Source organism: Embiotoca jacksoni, unplaced genomic scaffold (genome assembly GCF_022577435.1).
Source record: "Embiotoca jacksoni isolate LCO1_2020_lvr unplaced genomic scaffold, fEmbJac1.0.p SCAF_49, whole genome shotgun sequence".
NCBI classification, from domain to species: domain Eukaryota; kingdom Metazoa; phylum Chordata; class Actinopteri; family Embiotocidae; genus Embiotoca; species Embiotoca jacksoni.
Window position 1 is genome coordinate 2,156,168 of NW_027185402.1, and position 21,854 is coordinate 2,178,021.

The 21,854-nt window shown below is 47.7% G+C and overlaps 1 protein-coding gene across 9 annotated transcripts in view; it reads left to right on the forward strand.

Moving 5' to 3' along the window:
• The first annotated feature begins 1,172 nt into the window (after positions 1 to 1,172).
• LOC138210886 (adhesion G protein-coupled receptor L3-like) overlaps positions 1,173 to 21,854 on the forward strand; it is a 153,808-nt gene continuing 133,126 nt past the window's right edge. For all 9 annotated transcript variants that reach the window (XM_069170240.1, XM_069170242.1, XM_069170243.1 and 6 more), the window contains exons 1-2: positions 1,173 to 1,317; positions 20,672 to 20,885. In XM_069170240.1, the coding sequence (XP_069026341.1) occupies positions 1,263 to 1,317; positions 20,672 to 20,885 (269 nt within the window). In that variant the 5' untranslated portion in view covers positions 1,173 to 1,262. The remainder of the gene's footprint in view (positions 1,318 to 20,671; positions 20,886 to 21,854) is intronic.

Consider the following 21,854-nt stretch of genomic DNA (forward strand, 5'->3'; position numbering starts at 1 on the left):
AATTTGCCGCTTGGACAGTGTATTTGAATGTGATTATTCCCGGAATAATGTATTTTTTTTGTGTGTGTGTGGAGGGAGTCACTGCATTTGATTTGATGTCATATTTAATTTAACTCCCATGCAGCTGTCAGTGTTTTTTTTTTTTTTTTTTTTTAAAAAGCAGTTTACTCATAAGGATGCGGCTTCGATCAAATGCGCTCTTTCGCTTTGCTATTTTCACGTCTTGAAAGTCCCGCAGTCGTTTGTACCGCGCAGGGAATGAAGTCGACAGCGCAGTCGATCGTGGTTGTTCAAGCTCTGGTTCTTCCTTCCGCTCGTGGACCTCCGCCAACATTTAGCTGATGAGCGCACCGACTTCTGACCTTCATTTTGCCCAAACGGTCTTGTGATGCAGATGCTGGCGATAGGCCTCCCGCCCTTCTCTTAAACCCGTTCATATCTGCTCCAAAAAAAAAGTCAGATCACTTCCCAAATGCCGTTTCCTGTGATGCGGGGCTCATGTTTTTTTTTTTTTTTTTTACCTTTTGCGACCAGATTTTCTGTCTATGGAATCAGTCCCCTCCGATATCACGCGCGGCGATGACGCTCGTGTCGAGGACGGCCGCAACCGTGTTGACTTTTTTTTTTGGCTTGTATTATTTTCCAGAGATTATATATTTCCGCAGCGGATCGCGGCTGGTAATGGATAATAAAAAAAAAAGGGTTTGGCGGGCCTAATCATTAAAGCTGACTTAACCTTAATATCATGATATGGGTTTTATGGAGATAATCTTATGAATCTCATCAGAATGTAGAGTACTGATCCATCCGTGACAGTGTTGTTGTTGTTGTTTTGTTTTTTTATATTCATGCATCGCATTTTCATCATTTTTTAAAATTTTTTGTTGAAAGTATCGACACATCCGACGTGTTCATCACGCAGCAGCCGACACCGCGCAAAACAGGGCCGACCGATAGCCGAGTGATGACTTCATCCAGTGTCGGGGAGTTCACTGGTGCCCCCCGACCCGCCTTCGCTTAAACGGCTTCTGTTCCGCTTAACGTGTGTGTTTCTTATTTTCCAGGACCGATTTTTTTTTTGTTTTGTTTTTGTTTTTGTTTTGGAAAGCATCTGGCCACCGGGAGCGACAGGACTCGCGGAGGAGCGGCGCGGCGGAGGGAACCGCGGCCGCAAAGGGAAGCACCCGGTCGGGGGCGCTCAGCCGGCGAAAAGACTGATCTCACCCGGGACCTTCGGCAGCGGGCGGTAAGAGGAGGAGGCCATGTGGACCGCACGCCTGCTCGTCCTCGCCAGCCTCTTCGCACCCGCCGCACCGGGTGAGTTCTGCGCTCGTTGAAAGTCTGGCGTTTGTGGCGTTTTTTTTGGTGACCGGCGCGGTTTTGAAGCCACGTCGGGATTTCGTTCTCTCGTTATCGAAGTGCCAGATTCTGTCAGCCAATCGTGATAAAAGCCTCCGACTTTATGTCTGTCTCATTCTAGCTCCTCTTACTAATTAGATTTCTTTTCTTTTCTTCTTCTTCTTCTTTTTTTTTTACTCCCTAAACTCCCTGAAACTTTTTCTTTTTTTTTTGTCCACACACTTTTCTTCTTTTGCTTTGTGTCTGTTTCTTTCTCTGATTTTGGATCTATATTTAGATCCGTCTCTTCTTTCTTCCGGGCCCCGGCTCTTGCTCTCCTGGCGATTAGAAAATGAACTGCAATTACTTTCAAAGAATCATTAACACCGCTTTGGCTTTGTGGCGCGTGTTTCGGACTTTTGAAAGTTGCAGGAGGAAGGGAAGAAAAAAAAAAAAAAAAAAAAAGGACATCTTTTATCATTTCACGCATTAGGATCTAAAGATTAATTTGCGAGGTCTTTCTTTTCCCACGTCTCGTTTAAATGGGAATCGCTGCACTTTTGCAAACGTTTCCTTTCGGCCTCCCGCGGGTTGTTTCAGAGGCGAAGGAAATGAAGTCGTTTTAAATTCAGATAAAAAGAAGTCGATGGTTTTGTGGGCGTGGGTGCAGGCGTGGGTTTAGATGGAGGGAGTGGTGGGATTGGGGCGGCGTCCCATAAAAATGTTCATTCGACGCGACTAAAAAAAACAACAACCATGAATGGGAGATTTGAAGCTCGCTGCGTTGTTTTTGCGCCGTGGTGTCTGCGGAGGGCGACGGTTTCACCATCCAGCGTCAACAGACGCGCACGCTTCTCGCCGCGTTGTCGGTTTTTCCCTCAACGCTCGACGGAAAGAGGCCGGAGGACGAGCAGCGTGTCGCCGGCTGCACTTCTCTTTTGGAGAGGCCTGTCGAGGCCGGGACGTTATGAGGTCGGTGATTTAACGCTGGTCGGGCCAAAGGAGGCACTGAGACACACCCTGGACAGTTTTCATTAACTGAAAATTAATTTATGTCACGTCTAAGAAATGACTGTTCATAATTCTGGATTTAACTGTGCCTTTCAGTCATGCGGGATGAACACCGTTGTGTGTGCGTGTGTGTGTGCGTGTGCGTGTGTGTGTGCGTGTGGGTGTGTGTGTGTGTGTGTGTGCGTGTGCGTGTGTGTGTGAGAGAAAGAGAGCTGCTGATGACTCAACACGTTGGAAGTCTAGGAATCGCTGCTAAAATTTGCAAGCTCGGCGAACTGGCACCATACCCGGCCTTTTTTTTTTTTTTTTTAAATTTCTGTCAACTTTAAACAACAAGATACCATATTAATCTCTCAAAAATAATGACCCCCTTTATTTTTATTTTTTTTATTCCACTCAAATATAAAGCTAACTCAAAGAATGTGGTGTTCACCATTACCGCTGGCACAAAGGCGCTGAAGTATCTTTTAATTAGAAAAGATTCATATCAAAGGTCCGTCGGTTGGGCAAAAAAAAACATGTGTAGGATAACCAGCCTCGGCCTATTAGGAAGAGCGTCCCGGGGGATACGCGCGAAGCGGATTAAAACAAAACAAAAAAACGCCGGCCGGCCTACTTTGGCGTCCACGGTCCCTTTTTGTCTGACGCGCGGTCACCCGTTTGAACTGCGGCGTCCAGTTCTGTCTGCAGAAACGCAGCCGCGCCTTCTCCTGTTATCCGGCGTGCGTTTTGCACACGAGCGCATCAAAACTTCTATCTTTTGGATTTACACCATGGTGGCTGCTTCCGGTAATATTGTGTGTATTTTTGCGTGACTGTGCGCACCACACGCTCTGCTTCAGTTATTTATTATTGTTTTTTTTTTAAAGCTTCACGTTTTATTAAAACTGTTTTGACAGCGTCCAGAACGGAAAACACAGAAAAACAGTTGAACATTTAAAATAAGACATTGTGAGCATTTATGTCATCTTTTAACAAAAATGTATTTTAATCTCGGTGAAATAGGTGCTTTCATTTAATTTAACTTCATATAGATTGTATAACGAGCCTGAAAGCTGAGCTTCTGCAGCGACACTAGCTTTTTTTTTTTTTTTTTTTTTTTGGTGAGGTGACACCGACATGCCAACGTCAACATGGCAACCCGCCCGCAATAACAATGCAAGCACGCTAATTTAAGCTGCTCATGTTTGGCACGATGACCGTCTTAGTTTAGCGTACTTCCAGTCATAAATCAGCATGTAACAGGCCATTCGATACGGTGAGTTATAAACCAGGGTTTTGGACAAATTGAAAATTAGATTTTTATAATGCGATCATTGGAAAAGTCAGGTGGATCATCCAATTTATCTCAATTCACCCTGTATATATAATGCTGATAGAGCTATCTAATACACTGTAAAAAAAAAAAAAAAAAAAAAAAAGAGTTTCATGTTTAATAACAATTAAGAAACAACCGTTGTAAACCGACATCAACATTTAAACGTCCCGATGTCACTTTAAAGCGGTAACGTCAGAACAGTACGTAGCAGAGGGTCAAATGTATTGATCAGAGCATATGGTACGCCGGGGGGGTCCATACATGTCAGGGAGAAGCCACGGAAGGACCCGCTGACATTTGAAAGCCTCCCCCCCCCCAGGTTGTGCGGTCCCCGCGCTTGATCCGCGCCGACTCGAACGTAAAGCGCCGCGTGTGATAAACATGACCAATTAGTCTGAAGTTTAGGGAACACCAGACGGGAGAGACGCATTTCAAATAGCTGGGAAGTGTTTACTTGGAGCGCTGCGGGAGAACTCTGACTCGAGAGCCCCAGATTTTAATCAGACGACCGAGAAATGTATTGCCAGCCAAAGGTGTAGTTTAAATAATTATGTTACTTGACTTTCACATAAAAGTCTTGATTGCTTTGAAAATGTTTTTTTTTTATGATATTCTTTAAAATGCTTTGGGTTTAATGCTTTAACAGGTTTTTAAAAAAAACAACATTTTTTATGATTATTTCCTTCTCCATTTCATGGGAATGGATTATGCTTTTCCCATAAGCCACACAAGGCTTCATGAAAACAGATAATAGCGTTGCAGCTGTGGGGATAAAAAAAGAAAAAAGAAAAAGAAGAAGACTTTATTCTTGTAGCTAAAACGAATGTTAAAAAGCTGTATTCTGCGTCGGCTCCCGCTTCCAACGCGATGTATTTTGCGCGGCGTTTGGCACGGCGCTCGAACCATCCCCTTCTCCTTTTTTAATGTTCTCCTGTAATGAGTGGAAAATCAATACCTGCTTGATATGGAGAATAAAAAAAAATGGCCTTCGCCGCCCGTGGCGTCCGCCGTGTCTGCTCGGCGTTGCCAAATTGCTGTCAGAACTCGCACCGCGAGAGGAATGAATGACAGTGACGTTAAGGACGGCGGGGTGGGGTTAAATACCCCCCCGCCTGTTTTATAGGCGTCCGAAGCTGGGACCCGTGTGTGTGTATATCTTCCAAATAAATGCGTCGGACTCCCGGTTCACTCGGCCCCGGCGGTTGCGCAGGCATAATCTGGTGAGCGCTTTGAACGATGCCGTTTAAAGTGGACGCGCGGCCGGCCGAACGGTGTTTAATGAGGACGGTTATCGACAGCCGGGTCAAGTGGCGGTGGATGTTAGTTTACATTAGACTGCGTAATGCGCGCGTCCGTTTCCGCTGTTTAGAAGGCCGGGGAGAGAGAATGGCTAAGTAACCCCCCCGTGGACCGCGGCGCCACGGGGAGGTGGGGGGGGGGGGGAGGGGGGTTTCCGACGACGCGGCGACCTGCGGTAGCTGTTTGCATACGGGACGTATTTGCATTCTGATGACACGGCCGGTGCAGCGACGGGACGGGCGGGCGGATGGATGATGGTGATGATCGCGTGGTGCGGTATATGCAAATCTGATCAGCTTGGCGGGATGGGCCCCGTCAGCACGGTTTCCACCGGGAGGCTTTCGCAATCGTGGGTGAGGGTACGACGGTGGTGGGAGTCTTTCCCACCCGCCCACAGAATGAATTGTTGCTGCGGCAGCGCATGATTTAAACACGCCTCAAGGCCATACTGTATGCATTTTGCTAATTACTCAGATTAGAATCCCCCCCCCCCCTTTTAAAGCACATGTGGCTAATAACACGAATTGATATTTAGATATGTGTGTGTGTGTTTGTGTGCGGGGGGGGGGGGGGACTGAGAGTATATTAATCTGTCTGCCTCTTAGGGGTGTGTTCGTCGCCGTCTCAGCGCTGCCTCGCTCCACCCGCCGGTCGCCGAAGCCCGATTGCTGAAACGGGCGTCGAGGAGAGCCTTCGTCAGTGTCGCTCTTGGACAGCTGGCCAAATGTGTTGCTACCCAACAATCGTACAAAAGGCCACGCCCTTTAATAATGCGTAGATTTGACCCCATCATGCAAATTATTTAGGGGAATTTAAAACAACCCGTCATTATGCAAAGGGAAAGCTGCGGAGACCAAAACCATTTTTCCTACCAGTTTGTAATCGTGTTTCTTTCTGATGTTAAGTTGGCCATTTTAACGTTTTGGGGCCAGCCTCAAGTGGCCACTCGAGGAACTGCATGTTTTGGCAATTCCGTGTTGGCTTCATTTTGCAGGGCTGTGGTGTTACTTGCCTGATTTTGACTGCTCTTCTCAGTAGTAATACTGTTATAATAATATATATATATATATATATATATATATATATATATATATATATATATATATATATATATATATATATATATATATTTTTTTTTTTTTTTTTTTATATAAAGCTCATTTTTAAAACAAGGCTTGAATTAGAGAAATCAAACACAAAAAAAAAAAACGATTTCCAACAATGATAAAAAAATAATTACAGTAGAATAGATGAAACAAAACAAAACACTACACCGTAGGAAATAATGAAAACATAACCTTAAAAATAAAAAGACGGTAACACGGGTCAAGAAGAAGAAGATGATATGATAAGAGATGCGTCAGACTGGGCCAACTGATCTTTTCAGAGCTGCTGTTGTAAAGTCTTGGAGCTCTGACAGTAAAAGTCCTTTATTTTTTATTTTTTATTTTTTACATTAAGAGGCCCCAGCATGTAAAAGATTTAAGATATAGCTCTGGCCTAGTCCCATCTGGGCATTAACATTTTTTAAAAATTAATCCTAAAACCAGCTGACAGCCAGTGCAGCTGCTCTGCAGCTATAAGCTAGCTGTCTACTTAGCAATGTATTTATCCAGCGAGCCCGCGTCCGTCCGTCTTTCACGTTAAGGAGACAAATCGATCGCGCCGTAGCGCTCTTGGCGTTTGGTCGGTGACTTTGAGACATGCAGATCTTCGTTTCAGAGGAAGCCTTGCGGGCGTGGACTTCGGCCCTCGCCGCACGTCGCTTGGCGGTCACGCGGCGGCGAACAGCGAAGTGCTTTTCTTGTTGGCGCGGCTGAGACACACCGGCACTCTGTGCTGATGAAGGAATCAACATAATGGCCCGACCAGGAAACGGTCCGCGATGCAGTGCAGGTAGTAACGCGGAAAGTATGGTGCAGCGATAGCACCGGAGCCACCGATACTCTCGCTTTCATTTTGTGCGTTGTCGGTAAATCTTGATGACCGTCTGGGACCGCGCGGCGCTGAAGGCGTCGCCGCCGTTGTCGAGCCTTCCGGGAGCGACCGGGGGGGGCGTTCGAGAGCTGCGGAGGAAAATCCAGGTGCGACTCGGAGGACGCGGCGAAGCAATGCCACCTTGGATTTGACCAACAAAGGGAATAATTGAAAAAACAAAAAAGGGGGGGTAAAGGATTAATTAGCCGCCGTTTCATTTGATCCCTCTCTCTTGCGCGTAGCTCGAGCTGTCGCGGTGAATTTTAATGTGTTTGTGCGCAAACAAATATCTGATCCCGTTTTGCCTCAAACTAAAGTTCACCTCGGATGCGGCGGGCCAATTATGGACGAGCTGGTGCCGGGACCCCGCTCTCTCTCTCTCTCTCCTCTCAGCTCTATCACTGAATAAACCGAGCATGCACAGTAACTTGGTGATTTTGCCTCAGCGGATCGATATCAAGTATTGTAAAGTCTGCATTTCCAGCGAAAGGGTGGGGGGGGGGGGGTCAAATGATACTGTGGCACAGATTAGCCCATGAGACCTTGAGGATAAGAGAGAGAGAGAGAGGGGATACTAGAGATGGCCTTCAATATGGCCCAGTGGCCTCGTTGGGGAATTCAATACAGCCATTGACAAAAGAAGGCTTCCATTGTTGAGGAACCAGCCTCTTTTGGGAAGCTGGTCCATTTCCGTATTAATTGTACTCTCATTAAAATAAAAGGAAGGAGAGAGGAGAACGGGTCGCCAGGGAGTAATGGTAGCTCTTCAGCGTGGCCTCCTTGTTTGGAAGGATGCCAGGGTCGAGCAGTTTACGTTTCCAGTGTTTTACACGGGACGGAAAACACACGGTGTATTTTATGTACTGCATGTACAGTCCACACCGATATATATATATATATATAAATGTCTTTAATTTCCTACTTACTTTTCATATATATATATATATATATATATATATATCTGTCAGACCCTCCCACACGTAGGGATACAAATCTTCCTCAGAGGCCCGCACCCCATCCTCTGCAGATGTACAGTATCAAGGCTCACTGCTTGGCCTCAGTCTCGCACCGCAGCTGTTAGACGCTGGGAGGAGTCGTCGTCAGTTTCGGCCATGGATCACTGATATCCTGACCAAATGTCCTCCCTGAAGTCGCCTCTGACCCTCTGCTTGAAGCGTAATGCTGCTTTATTACAAACTAGGTCATATGTGGTGACACTGTTCAAACCGACGTAGATGTTCTGGGAACGCGGCAGCAAGTCATGGCAAGAAACCGCAAGCAATCAGCTGAACGGAATGAGCGAAGCATGATTATCTCGTACGTTGTTTAGACAGACAACTGAAAGTGATCCAAACATGTGTGTTTTATATAGAAAAGGTCACAAAGTTAAACCAAGAAGTCGTTCTATCAATTGTAAACATGTGCGCAATAATTGTTAGAAATGTCTTTAATTTCCTACTTACTTTTCAAAGTAAGTTTGATTTGATTTGCACTTTCTTTAAAGCCTGGTACGGCTTCTACGGGCTCCTGCCTCTGGACATTTTTTAGCGGTGAGATCATGATCATTCATCTCAATTATGAACTTGTTATGAAGAGAAATGATGGCCGAAACTATGAAAATCTGGTCCGAGCCTCAATGACCTCCAAGTGTAGAGATGGACATGGTTGGCTGGTTGATTGACTGAAGCCTCCTGCATCACACGGTGCCCTTATATAACATCAAGAAGCAAAGTGACCAAATGGCCAACATCAACACAGTGCTCAATAATTCAACAGAAGGGAAATGTCCTATTACAGTATGATAGAAAGCACTCTCTTGGAGCTACCACACATTTTGTATGAATCCAAACCCAAGGCATGTACTGTAAGGCATCTTGTAATCATCTCGCATTCCTGGAGAGCTGCAAGGACTAGATGAACCTCTGCCCCGTCTTTATCATATATTTAATATTTATCAGAGTAGAAATCCTCATTAACTTGAAAGCAGTCTTTAATCGTGTCCTTATTTTTGGCTTGACGATATTTTATAACTCTGCAAGGTAGTTCTTAGAATAAAATATGAATGAGGACAATTTGCACGGGTCTATTAACATCTTGTTAATGCAAAATACATAAGTTAATATGTCCGCTGCATTATGTACGAATACATTTTAATGTTGTTGTTGTTGTTTTTTTTTCTCCGTATGACCATATTCATACAGGTTTATATGCCCCTTATAGATCCTCAGCTTTTAACAAGCTTTGTTTATATCCGACAGCTCTCAAGCAGTCGGACATGTGGACGTACAGTGGCGCTTGTGTTCAGCTGAAATGTCTGGCCATTTGTTGAACATGTTATCTTCCCCTTCCGTCACTATTTCCAGACACAGACCGTATCCCCCAACTGAGATGGTTCCCGTTGTGAAGATGTCTTTCTTTGGGAGGGGGGGTGGGGGGGTGGGGTGGGGGGGTGGGGGTGGAGGGCAGCAGCAGCAGCCATAACTTTCACAGACATCTCCCTGTGCCCGAGACCCTACAAAAGACCAACTGTGTCAAATGAGAGAAATTGCAGGTGCACATTCCCCAGTGGTGCACTCCCTCTTGCCTCCCACTCTCCACACACATATTAACGCGTGCACGCGCTCTCTCACGCACACGCACGCACACACACACACACACACACACACACACACACACACACACACATACATACATACATACACTGCCTCCATGATCACTGCCCTTCATTCGGTGGCGGGCAGAAAAGGGGGGGGGGGGGGGGGAGGTCAGAGGGAGATCCTTTTTCACTGCGATAATACACTCCTTTCTCTGCCATGAGATTGGACTGAGGAAGGGGCTGAAACTGGAGATGCAGATAGAGCGATGTCACTCCACAGCAGGCAGCAAGCAGCATCACACAATATGCATGCCATTTTTTTTTTTATAGTCCCACTGCAGATGTTGCTCAGCTGCACGTCTGTAGCCCCGGGCGTACAATGGAGGGTATTTTCTATTGGGGTCATGGTGAAAGATCACGGGGACCAGCCTCTGGGTGGGGGGGGGGAGGGGGCGGTGGTCTGGGATTTTAATCCCAAGCTCCCATCTGACACATTTCTCTCGTCATAAATGAGCCACATGGGAATGCGAGCTATGTGCCTTTGAACTTTTTTTAACAACTGTGTTAAAGTTATAAAGTTTTCCGAAGGACTTAAGATCCTCCGGTTGTTGTCTTTATTTCCATGGTTGCGGTGCAGGAAAGTTTGAGTGAAATGAAACAATGTGTCCCTTGAGACATTATGTATCGCTAACGTTAATGCGTTATCGGAAGTTTTCCCATCAAGTTCATTTCTGTGCCTCTCGGATGGATTCATCTGGATGGTTTCGGTATTTTAAAATGCACTGAAACTTATCCAATTCTGAGCATTTTAGGCATGATGGGCAACGTAGAGCCAAAACACTAATCATGTTAACCACATCTGCGAACGCGTGGAAATATTGCATTAAATAAAAGTGCTCTTTTTGTATTTTTGACTTGTCGACATGGAGTTTTACTGGACCCGGCACAGGATCCTTCTCCCATCCCACCATTACATTACATTACATTTCATTTCGCTGACGCTTTTATCCAAAGCGACTTACAATAAGTGCATTTCAACCACGAGGGTACAAAACCCAGAACAACAGGAATCAAGTAAATACAATTTCTTCAAGAAAGCCAAACTACAAAGTGCCGTCGGTAAGTGCCATTTTAAGCGCTACTGAAGTTCTACTGTTCAAGGTAAAGTCGGAAGAGGCGTGTTTTTTTTTTTAGTTTGCGGCGGAAGATGTACAGAGTTTCCGCTGTCCCGATGTCGGCGGGGAGCTCATTCCACCATTCAGGAGCCGGGACAGCAAACAGTCGTGGCTCCGTGTGTCAATTCATTCATAAGCAGCCCGATGTTTTGACACGGAGGCACAAAATCACATTGCATTTAAGCGTCGCCATAAGGTGCCGTGGAACTCGTATCAATTATCATATTTCTAGGTTATTTCAACCTGGCTTGAAGTTAGTTGAGTCTCGCCTTACTAATTCACGTTTTGGCTGTGTCATAATCTGCAGCATGACGAGTCCCATCAGACCAAACGTGTGGCAAAGAATAGTTTTGCGCGTGACAACGTGTGACACGTTACCAATGCTGAAAGGAAGTCTCACATTTTGATAACTTGGAACATAAAAAGCATACAGACGGTATACTACGCGGGCTACAGGCGAGGCCTTTTAGCTCGAATATATTCGACTCGAATGCAACTTTCTGAATTGCGACACTAAGTAAATACAGTAAGCACAAAAGGAAACCACCGTTTTACAGTAAATGGTGTCATGCAGTTGCTGACCTGTATGATTGGGAGTGCTGCACAGTTTGGTACTTTAGATAATGTTTCCTTGTCTGTCTTTTAGTGGGAACGTCCGTGTCGCAGCTGCATGTCCAGATTTGAGGAAAAACGTCTGTCCTGCAGTGTTGACGTTTGAAAACTAGAGCCAGCCAATCAAAATGTGGGACATTGTCCGAGCACGTGGGACAAGGGATACAAAATGTTGCACGGTCTCGGATAAAATGGGACACCCGGTCACCCTAATAATCCGGCAGGCGATGGCATTGAAAGGGGTTAGGCGCCTTGTTTGTGAGTCAGTCTGCTCATTAACTGAGTTGATGACCATTTGATTATGTCTCTCGCACTGCGGGTCCAAAACTTTTGTTTCGAACACCTTTTCTCCTTCCATTTTTTTTTTTTTTTTGAGCTCACTTTTTCCCTCCTTACAAATCCACTTTTTACAACAACGTCGCCCACGCGTTCCCCTCTCCCCTCTCAACTGGCAGCTTGTCAGCGCCAACCGTTTAGCGTGCGCCTCAATCCAGCGCAATCGGCTCTCGCGGCACCGTGACCCCTCGCTTAAAAGAGAACTCTTTTTTTTGTTTTTCTTCCCCCTCTCCTCGAGATGGCCAGTCTGAGGGCCGCTGAAATAGCCTGCGATTGGGCTTCGAACGAGCCCGCGGGACGAGCTCGGCGCGCTGCGAGAAAAGACTGACGTGAGGTTAAATCAGTGCTGCGCCCCCGCCGGTGGTGTTGCGGCGAAGCAGGGAGGAGGTGAAACAAAGCGAGGGGGTGGTGGGGTGGGGGGGGTAAAAAAATGAAAAAAAAAAAAAAAAAAAAAAGAAGAATCATCCTTGAACGGTGTCACGTTGTATACGCGTAGGTGTGTGCACCAGATAGCAACGTTCCCAGGGGAGAAACACCCGTCGGATAATGCATGAACGAACGAGGGGATGGCCGTACGCACACGCCGACACGCACACGCACACGCACACACACACACACACACGCACACACACGCACACACACACACACACACACGCACACACACACACACACACACACACACGCACACACACAGAGACTGAATAAATCACAGGGGAGGAAACAAAAGAAGCCGAGCCACAGTTAAGTACGGTTACAGACGGCTTTTAATCTGCTGATGTCATCCGGTACGTCAAATCGCACCCAACCCTTTTGATTCGTACAGTATATAGGGCAAACCGCCCCCCCCCCCCCCGCACACACACACACACCCCCCACCCACCCACCCTCAACCGCTTCCCCACTTCATCTTATCTGCACGCCCTCAAGTACCTTTTAGAATATACGTTTCAGGGATTTAACATGCCTCCATGCAGCTCAAACCACTTCTGTCATCCACCGGCCGTGTGAAATTATCTTGAATATCTGCAAATACAAAACGAGGGGGAGACTTTGGCCTGCACCGGACTGGAAATCGCATCGTGGGCCGCGGCTTTGTGTTACGAAAGGGATTCCACCGGCACAAACAATGGGACGACGTGGAGAAATGTCTTTGTTCACCTAAAAACACAATAGATGCATATGCATGAAATTACATTTTAATTTTGTCATTTAAATAATTTCTTGTTCTTCATTATGTAAGTAAACATTACAGCACCGAGCTTTAATTGGTATTAATTCATGCTTTTTGCCCTCGGATATTACACTGCAGTAAAAAAAAAAATTGCACTCGCAGGAGAATGAGGGGGAGAATCGGCTTGGGTTTATTTTGCGAACGTGCTCCGCTACAGGAAAACAAATCACAGTGATGTGATTCAGAGAGCCGGGTCCTTGTGTGAGGATACTTTTGATAAAATAGAATGCAAACAAGTTCACACAGAGACGGAGTGAGAGCGAGCTTCAATTTCCTATTTTGAGGGGGGGTTTTTGTCCTCAAATGGCAAGAAATTGAAAAAAATGCTCATACTTGTCTCCTACCACCGCAAATTCCAAACAAAGACACATTTTTCATGCTGCCTTCATAACAAACATAAAAGGGAATCTCACCTTGAGATTTAAGCAACAACCCAAATGGTGTTTTATGTAAAATATGTTTAATATTTCTGTTGGTTTCAAGTTGAAAAAAAAGTATTCTTTCTTTTAATCATCCTTGATCAAATTCCCGGTTATTCCACGTACAATGGATGTGGTGTTCAGTTTACTGACTGGTATCAACTCAGATTAAGTGCTTTTTTTTTTTTTTTTTTTTTTTTTAATATCACTCTAATCAACAGACACAAAAATCACATTTTCCCAAAAGCTGAAAGTTATTATGTATTTTGCTGTGACAGCTGGCGTGGTGCTTACCTGGTGGCCAGTGTGTTAGTGCGGGGGGGGGGCGGGGGGGGGGTTTGGCTCCATTTGCTCTCAGCATTGCACTATTAATACAGCTATAATAAGCAGAGTCCCCCGGGATCCATTCAGACAGTGATATCGCCCGGTTTCCTATTCATTACAAGAGAACACATTTTTTGAAGTATTCTGTCATGGGTTTGTGCCGTATTTTATGTGAGAGGCCGCCACAGTACCGCGGGTTACCATGGCAATGAATGAAGGACGCTGAAGTGTTCAAATGAATGGTGCTTCTGAACGTTAAGCAAGAGATATACAAGTAGACTTAACATCAGTGTGTGTGTGTACGCTGATATCATTGTGTTTAACGTTCTATTACAGAAAACAAAATTGCGATACACAACGAAGCAAAACCTTTCATGTCAGTGGTTGTGAATACACACCGCCAGCTTTTTTTTTTTTTTTTTTTTTATGAGAGGCGAGCTCTCACACATGCTTTTATTTAACATGAGTTGATTGATCTTGACCGTGTTTTACAGACAATTTTACATACCGGTCGATCACAATCCATTTAATGCAACAAATATTAATGTCAATCCAGGACAAAACGTATTACGCTTACTTTACATTCACGCAAGTACTCTACATAAGGTTTAAAGTACTTTTTTTTAATTATTCCTGCTATGTTACACTTTTATTTCTGACATCAAAATGAACATTTTACACACAAATCACGCCACTAACTTATAAAATGCGTATCGTGTAACCCAACTGTATTGTGCAAAATTGGGTAGCTCTCACTACTTTGATTTGAGTCAATAATGCTGTTTCTTCCAAAACGTTGCCACGTTTGGGCAGATGTTTTGAAATTGCTCAAAGATACAAAACCGTGTAGAGAAGTGGAAGACGAAGTGCTCACTTCAATTTGGATGTCGCTCTGAGTTATAGCCCCTTCAGTTTATATCGGCAGCAAATTTAGACGTAGCAAAAAAAAAAAAAAAAAAACACCAATATTAATGTCGCAGGAAAGGCTGTTCTTAAATTGAGGATCCTACAGTTGAGGGTTGGTATAAGTAGGCGTTTAAGAATACTTCTCGCATCCTACATAACAGTCTCTTGGTATCAAATGTTCTCAAAATGACATCGGTCTGCCAACACCAAAATATCTCTCGTAGAATATTTTAAATGTGTGTGCTTGTTTTTTTTGTTTTTTGTTTTTTATTTTTTCATATTGCGCTAGTTTTTGTTGTTGTTTTTTTTTTTTTCCTTGTCTGAACCTCTTTTCCCAGAGAGGTTAACATGAGCAAGGTTGCACTTCGGTCTGTCTCGGTTCACGATGGCTAAACTTAGCTGAGCTTAGCCCCCGGTGTGCTGCCGGGCAATTCTATCTGATGATGTGTAGTAAAAGAAGAGGAAGAAAAATACCTCCCCCCCCCCTCACAGAAGACCAAAATCAGCCTGTTGTTTATTTTCTTTGACCTCAATTACTATCGGGGCATGTGTTACCATCGGGCCATGTTGAGTCACGCCTGCTCTGGGAGCTCTCTCTCTCTCTGTGTGTGTGTGTGTGTGTGTGTGTGTGTGTGTGTGTGTGTGCATGCGTGTGTGTGTATGTGTGTCGGTGTGTATCTCCTATGTGCTTGTGTGACAGGGATTGTGTTCATTTTAGCCTGGGAGGCGCCGTACAGTAGGTGGAGGCCAAGGTGCATTAGTCTTGGCTGAGATGTTCCCTTGAGTGATGCCGGTACACCTGGGTGGGATCCGAGGAGGAGGGCGGTGGGGGAGGGGGGGGGGGCAGTGAAAGGAGAGGAAATAGCAAAACGATGTCAGACATGACGGGGAGCCCGAACAAAGCCCGGCCCGCTGTCACGGGCCGCTGCCACAGCAGCCGCCCCCCCCGCCCCGCTCCACACAAACTCACCTCCGGCTCGGACCGTTTCACAAAATGGCACTCAGCTGATGGAAAGCTGGACACGCGCATCTCTGCTGCGTTTTGACACGAATGAAAGAGAACTGGGAAGTGTGCTTCGGATTAGTGCTTGAATTTAAGAAAAGAGAAAGAAAAAAAAAAGGGCAACACTTTACAAACGGGTATTTTAATTAAACCTTCGTTAAGGCCTTAATAAACATGAACTAACAGTTATCTAATGTTACCGCTGACTGAGGTACCCATCCGTGCCACCACCAGTTACTGAATGCTTGCGAAGGCCTTAACCGTGGTGAATTCACCTCCCCTTGTCGTAAGGTGTCGGCAAATAAAAAGTTGCATTTATTTTGGAAACGACGCAAAAGTTTGATCTTAATCTGATGAATTTCAAAGAACAAAGGTCGCCTCGGGTTATTTCTCCCGGTGGATTTGACCCAAGGACCTTCACGTTGTAATTTGCGCACCGACGTGTTCTCCGACGCGGGACCCCCTCAGTCGAAGGCTCCCTTTCCCGTTTCCTAATTTTTTTTTTTTTTTCCTCGACGTGGCTGTGCGCTTAATGAATTGAAGTGGTGATTAATTAAACAGGAGTGCCTTCTGGATGGAAAGACCCCCCTCCCCCCCCCCCCTCCCCCTCCCGGGGGGGTTCCTGAGCGTGCGAATCGAGCCTTTACGGAGCGACGGCAGGGCGCGCTCGTATCGGGACACGAGGTCTCCTGTCTGCTGAAAGTGTATCGCGGGGTAGGGTGGGGGGGGGAGCGGGGGGGGGGGGGGGGGGGGGGGGAGAAGTTGCTGTGCTCTGCAGATTCCCCTCCATCCGGTGACCCATTTATTATCTTTCACAGTTATTAAACTTCAGCTGCGTCGATACGCCGTTACAGCAGGACCCGAATGCGTGCCGGCGAACGCGAGGGAGGGGGGGGGGGGACAAAACAAACGGCCCCCGCTCGCTCGCTCGTTCGCCGCGTTGCCCACGGATACCCGGGGCCCCCTCGTCCCGACGGGTCACGCCGGCCGTGCTCCGCGGCGTCGTCGGGTCGAAGCGTCGAAAGCCCGTCGGGTGGATTCGAGACGTTTGTCGCGATCGCTCGCGAACTTACCAGCGCGGCTCGTGGTTTTTTTTTCGGTTTGGATGCGCTGCTCTCTTAAATGCTTGGCTGGCTCCGTGGGCTGGTCCCGTGGGCTGGCTCCGTGGGCTGGTCCCGTGGGCTGGCTCCGTGGACTGGCTCCGTGGGCTGGTCCCCGTGGGCTGGCTCCGTGGGCTGGTCCCGTGGGCTGGTCCCGTGGACTGGCTCCGTGGGCTGGTCCCGTGGACTGGCTCCGTGGGCTGGTCCCGTCCGGCGATTCTCGGTGGAAGATGAGACATTTGGTCTGTTGGATCGGCTCCCTCGCCGTCCCCTCCTCTCTTTTCCCTCCCTCCACCCCCCCCACCCACTCCCTCCACCCCCCCACCCACCTCACCCCATCCCACACACACAAAGTTTTCACTTTTCACTTTGAGCACTTTTCGCTGCTCAGGAAAGTCGGCCTCGAGAATAAAAAAACAAAACAAAACAATATTGCGTCCTCCGACGTTGACCGGCGTCAATATCATTTTTGTTTGCCTCCTTTACCGGGAACATATTTGGCGCTCTGCCAAGACTCGCCTTAATTGCAGAGAGCAGCGTTTCGCCGGGGAAATGATCAGCCGCCCGCGAGCTTCAGCCGGAGCCTGAAAGTGATCTGAAACCGTGTTCCTCTTGTTAGGAGCCGTCACTCGCCCCCCCCCCACCACCCCCCCCAAACGCGTGTTTATCCGATTTGGTCTTTTCGTCGGGGGTTCACCGTAAACGGCGGTCGACCTTGAACGCTTTCCACCCCGACGTGTTTTCTTGGGGAGACGAAACGACAAACAAGGTCCCCCCCCCCCTCCCCCCCCCCCCCCCCTCCCCGAAGGCCTCTGGTTTTGTCGCCGGTGATGACTTTTAAATGTCAGCAGGACTCTTCTCCGTCTGCACTTCGGTGGCCCGGCGACACGGGTTAGGTAAATGGAGTCCCGGGCTCCGTGTCAGCGACACGGCAATGAGATTTTTGAACAGCTGAGTTTCTCCCCGACTTACTCGCGACTTACTTTTTGGCGAGTAATTGCGTTTTTCTGAAATATTCACTTGTGAGTTATGTCACCGGCGAGGGTGCGCGATTTATAAAGCGCCGGTCGACGGGCGTGAAAGTGACGCGGGTTTCCGCCGCGCGACTGTTTCGACTTTGCTCGACCCCAAACCGCCGCTTCTTCTCCTCCTCCTCCTCCTCCTTCTCCTCCTTCTCCTCCTCCTCCTCCTCCTCCTCCTCCTTCTCCTCCTCCATATTCAGCAGCGCACTCGTCGAAAGGTAATTATCCAGGGAGGATCTGCGAGCGGACAAAAAGAGACACGTGCCGCATACAGATACGCTGCCGGAGAGGGGAGGGGGGGCGAGACGGAGCGGACGGGACGTGGGGATTTTTCCGACAAGAGGACGGACTTTTGACGAGGACCGTTTAGGTTTCTGAACGGATCCGACGGCGGTGCGGGCGGACGGCGATCCGCGCCGGCGGGGCGGGAAGCCGGCATCTCGCGCCTGAGGGACGCGACGCCCCCGTCGATCACCGCCTCCGGTCGCAAACGTAATTACGCCGCCGTCGTGGACGAGCCGGGTAACCCGAGACGCCGCCGGCGCGCTTTTTACTCCCTCGCATCGGGGGGGGGGGGGTCATCGTCCGCTCCGCTCTCGGTGCATTTTTTAACGCCGCTTTTCGGGAACGCCGGCGCCGGCCGAGCCCGTGGCCTCCACGGCCCGTCGAGGTTTCGGCCGGAATTATTCTCGGGTTTCGCGGCGAATCGCAGAGATCAAATGAATCCGCACGTAAAAGCAGGAATCGAGTCAAACAATTTTCTCTTTTTCAATCGACGTCGGTTCGGCTGTTTGCCATCCATCCGAGCGCGCTCGCCCCAGAGTCCGCCGACGTCGCCTCACCCCCCCCCCCCCCCCGCTGCCGTCAACTTCGACGAAGTTTCGGCTGCGCGTGATCCGCGCCGGCGCTTTTCGGGAGGTGGAATAAATCTCCCCATTAAGAGGGAGATAATTGATGGCTTTCATCACCGCGTTGAATGTGATTATTCTGGGCCGCGGCGTTTCAATGGCGGGCGCGCGCGTCGCCGTGTTTGGATCTGAATGATTTATGAAACGACACGATAATGAGTGGCTTCTTGTTTGTGGCTCACCTCGTTGCGTCGCGCGTCTTTTGTGTTTTCTCTGTTTGCTTTGAGTGAAAAATGAAAAAGAAAAGTGGCACCCGGATGACTTTTAAAAGCTTAAAAACGGTCCGCGCCCGTATAGTCAACGGGATATGCGTTGTTGTTTTTTTTTGGTGGCACTTTTGATGTTTAAATTGTTCATCCGTCAGGCGGTGCCGTCGGCGAAGGGGTCCGATAGGTCTCCGATTCGTTCTGCGGCCGTCCTAAATATAAAGCTGCAATATCCCCCGGCGACGACAAGAACAAAGAGCTCTGCAGCAGATGGCGCCCCCCCCCCCCCCCCCCCGGCAGAGCCTTGATCTCAGCGGTCGTCCAGTCGGTCCGGGATTTGCGCGAGGACTCCCGGTTGACCGCGGGTCGCGCCCCAGCAGTTTTAAAGATATGTAATTAAACGTGAGCACTCTATTACTTAAGTACTCGCCACTTCACACCCCCCCAAAACATTCAGAAGGGATAAGACGACAGATCCCATAAATGTGTGGGTTTTTTTTTTAGACCTTTATGTTTTATGTGGGCCCAATTTTTTTTGGCGCTTTCGACCACATTCCCGTGAGCTTCATCAGCAAATGACACCGGCTCAGGCTTTCATGAGACGTGGCTCGCGCGAGAAACGACTCGTCATTCGATGGGATAAAAATTGCATTTTGGAAGCAGCAAAAATGGGAAATTCACGTTTTAGTTTTGGCCCCGAAGAGGGTCCCGTTCGGTAGCGTTTCTGGAGCTTTCTGCTGCGTGACCTCGGAACTGAAGATGTTCAGATTTTCCATTTTTTAAAATCTTAATAGTTAGAATACTTTAATTCCATGGCGACGGAGCAAACTCAATCTGCCGGCGACCGCCGCGGGATGCGACAGAAAAAGCCCCAGAACGGCTCCTGAATTGGCACCGCGGTGAGATGACATTGTCCAAGGTCAATTTGAGCTTTTATGCTGTAAGGCCTCAATGAATATGTCAAATAATTATGATTCTGAGTCACAATGTTGGTCTTTATTGTTCAGTGTAAAAGAACAAACAGGACTTCTGGAACAAGTTCACAGATACGCGGTAACGGCGCGTCTCGATATTTCAGGTTGCGTCGCGTCCTCTCCGTCTTCGCGTACTTCCTCTTTCCGTCTGTCCTCCCCGCACCGGTGTGAGCCTCCACAGACGTCCCGAGGCGTGCGTGCCCCTGCGTCAAAGGAAAGGGGAAAAAACGGCAAACCTCCGGACAACCGCCGCTCCGTCCCGCCGGCCCTCCTGGCCATTTTGGCTCGGCACTAAACAGCACACTTTTTTTGGACCAAACTGACTCTCGGCTTCGGCTCGAGGCGACGAGCGCCTCCTGACCGTCCTGCCCCCGCTGGGGGGGGGGGGGGGGGGGGGTTGTATCACCTCGAAATACAAAGAACGCAGCGGCTCTTAAGATGAATAGATTCCAGTCCACGGGGAAATGGTAACAATTTACTGATGCGGTTTCTTTGTCTCTGCGTCTCTGTCTGTCTCTAATTTCTCAGTTGAGTGCCCATGTAATTAATGTTTATTTCCTCACAGCCAAAAGCAAACACCGCGTCTATTTCCTTATGTTTGATCCGCGTCATTCTCGCACTCTCTTCTTTCCACAACTCCTGGCCTCTCGAGGGCCCCCCGCGGTGTTGCTCGTCCCTCCCGCTCCAAACGAGCAGCGTCCCACTCGCCCACCACTCTCCAGACCAAGGGTGGACAAACTCTCCTCGTGTGTCTCGGCGTCCGACCTTTTGATTGCGAGTCCTCCCATCTCCGTATTTCCCCGCAGGGACACGCGGCGCCGTTTTTTACGCTCGGGTCTCGACCAACTCCGGGGCGACGTTGCTTTCAACGCAAGTACTCACGCTCGCAGCGTTTGAACGGTGTCCTCTTTTGCAGCCTTCAGTCGAGCGCCCATCCCCATGGCGGTGGTGAGGAGGGAGCTGTCGTGCGAGAGCTACCCCATCGAGCTGCGCTGCCCGGGCACCGACGTCATCATGATCGAGAGCGCCAACTACGGCCGCACCGACGACAAGATCTGCGACGCAGACCCGGCGCAGATGGAGAACACGCGGTGTTACCTGCCAGACGCGTACAAGATCATGTCTCAAAGGTAAGGACGCTTACACCTGCGTTTTCCTCAGTGCTTGTTTTTTTTTTTTTTGGGGGGGGGGGGGGGGGGGGGTAAATACATTATAACTGCATTACATCACAATTTATATATGCTCACACAAAGGGAGAGGAGAATTCAAAAAAAGCATCTTAAATATGTCTTAAACACTTAATATTTGTATTGATGATAACCACAAATGATAATACTAACAAGTCGTTTGGGTTTCTAATGAGAATATTGGAACGAGAATATTTGCATGTATGAATATGTACACGCACACTCACGGGTAAAAAAAATGGGTTTATCCTGCTAAGTAGTTGACTGGAGTGGCTGCGTTTCTTTGAAATAAGAAGTCTCAAAAAACATAATCAGTAAATCTTCAGTTAATGAGAGAATGTAATGCACACCTGAGGTCTGCTGAAATGGAATTAAATGCACTTCATAATGAGACGTGTTTTCTTAAGGGCTTGTTTTATTTGTGTTACTCACTAAAATATTAAAATGTTGGACAATAAAAAAAAAAAAAAAAAAAAAAAAAAAAAGGCATTTACATAGATTACATGTTGATCTTGGACCGGCCCTTCGAGGTTTGTTCAAAGTAGGAAACCAAAGACCAATTTTCCAAAGTCACTGGTGGTTTTGGAAAATGAATGCTAAAGCCCTCATCAGGGTTCGTATACAGTGTGGTAACATAACGCTGTTATGGAGTAATTGGGCCAGTGCGCCTTAAAACAATTTCAAACGTAAACCTCATCATACCTGGACGCTGATCTGTACCAGCCATAAATTTGTCCTGACACGAATCAATGGTCATTAGAAATAATATGAATACATTATCAGTTATTTGTCAAAATAAAATTGGGCTTGACGAGCTTTGCTGCCAGACGCGAGCCTTGTTTTCAGAGTTATGACCCTGCTGTGCAGAAACCAAGACACGGAGACCTATTTGTCAGGCCAGACGGAGTGTAG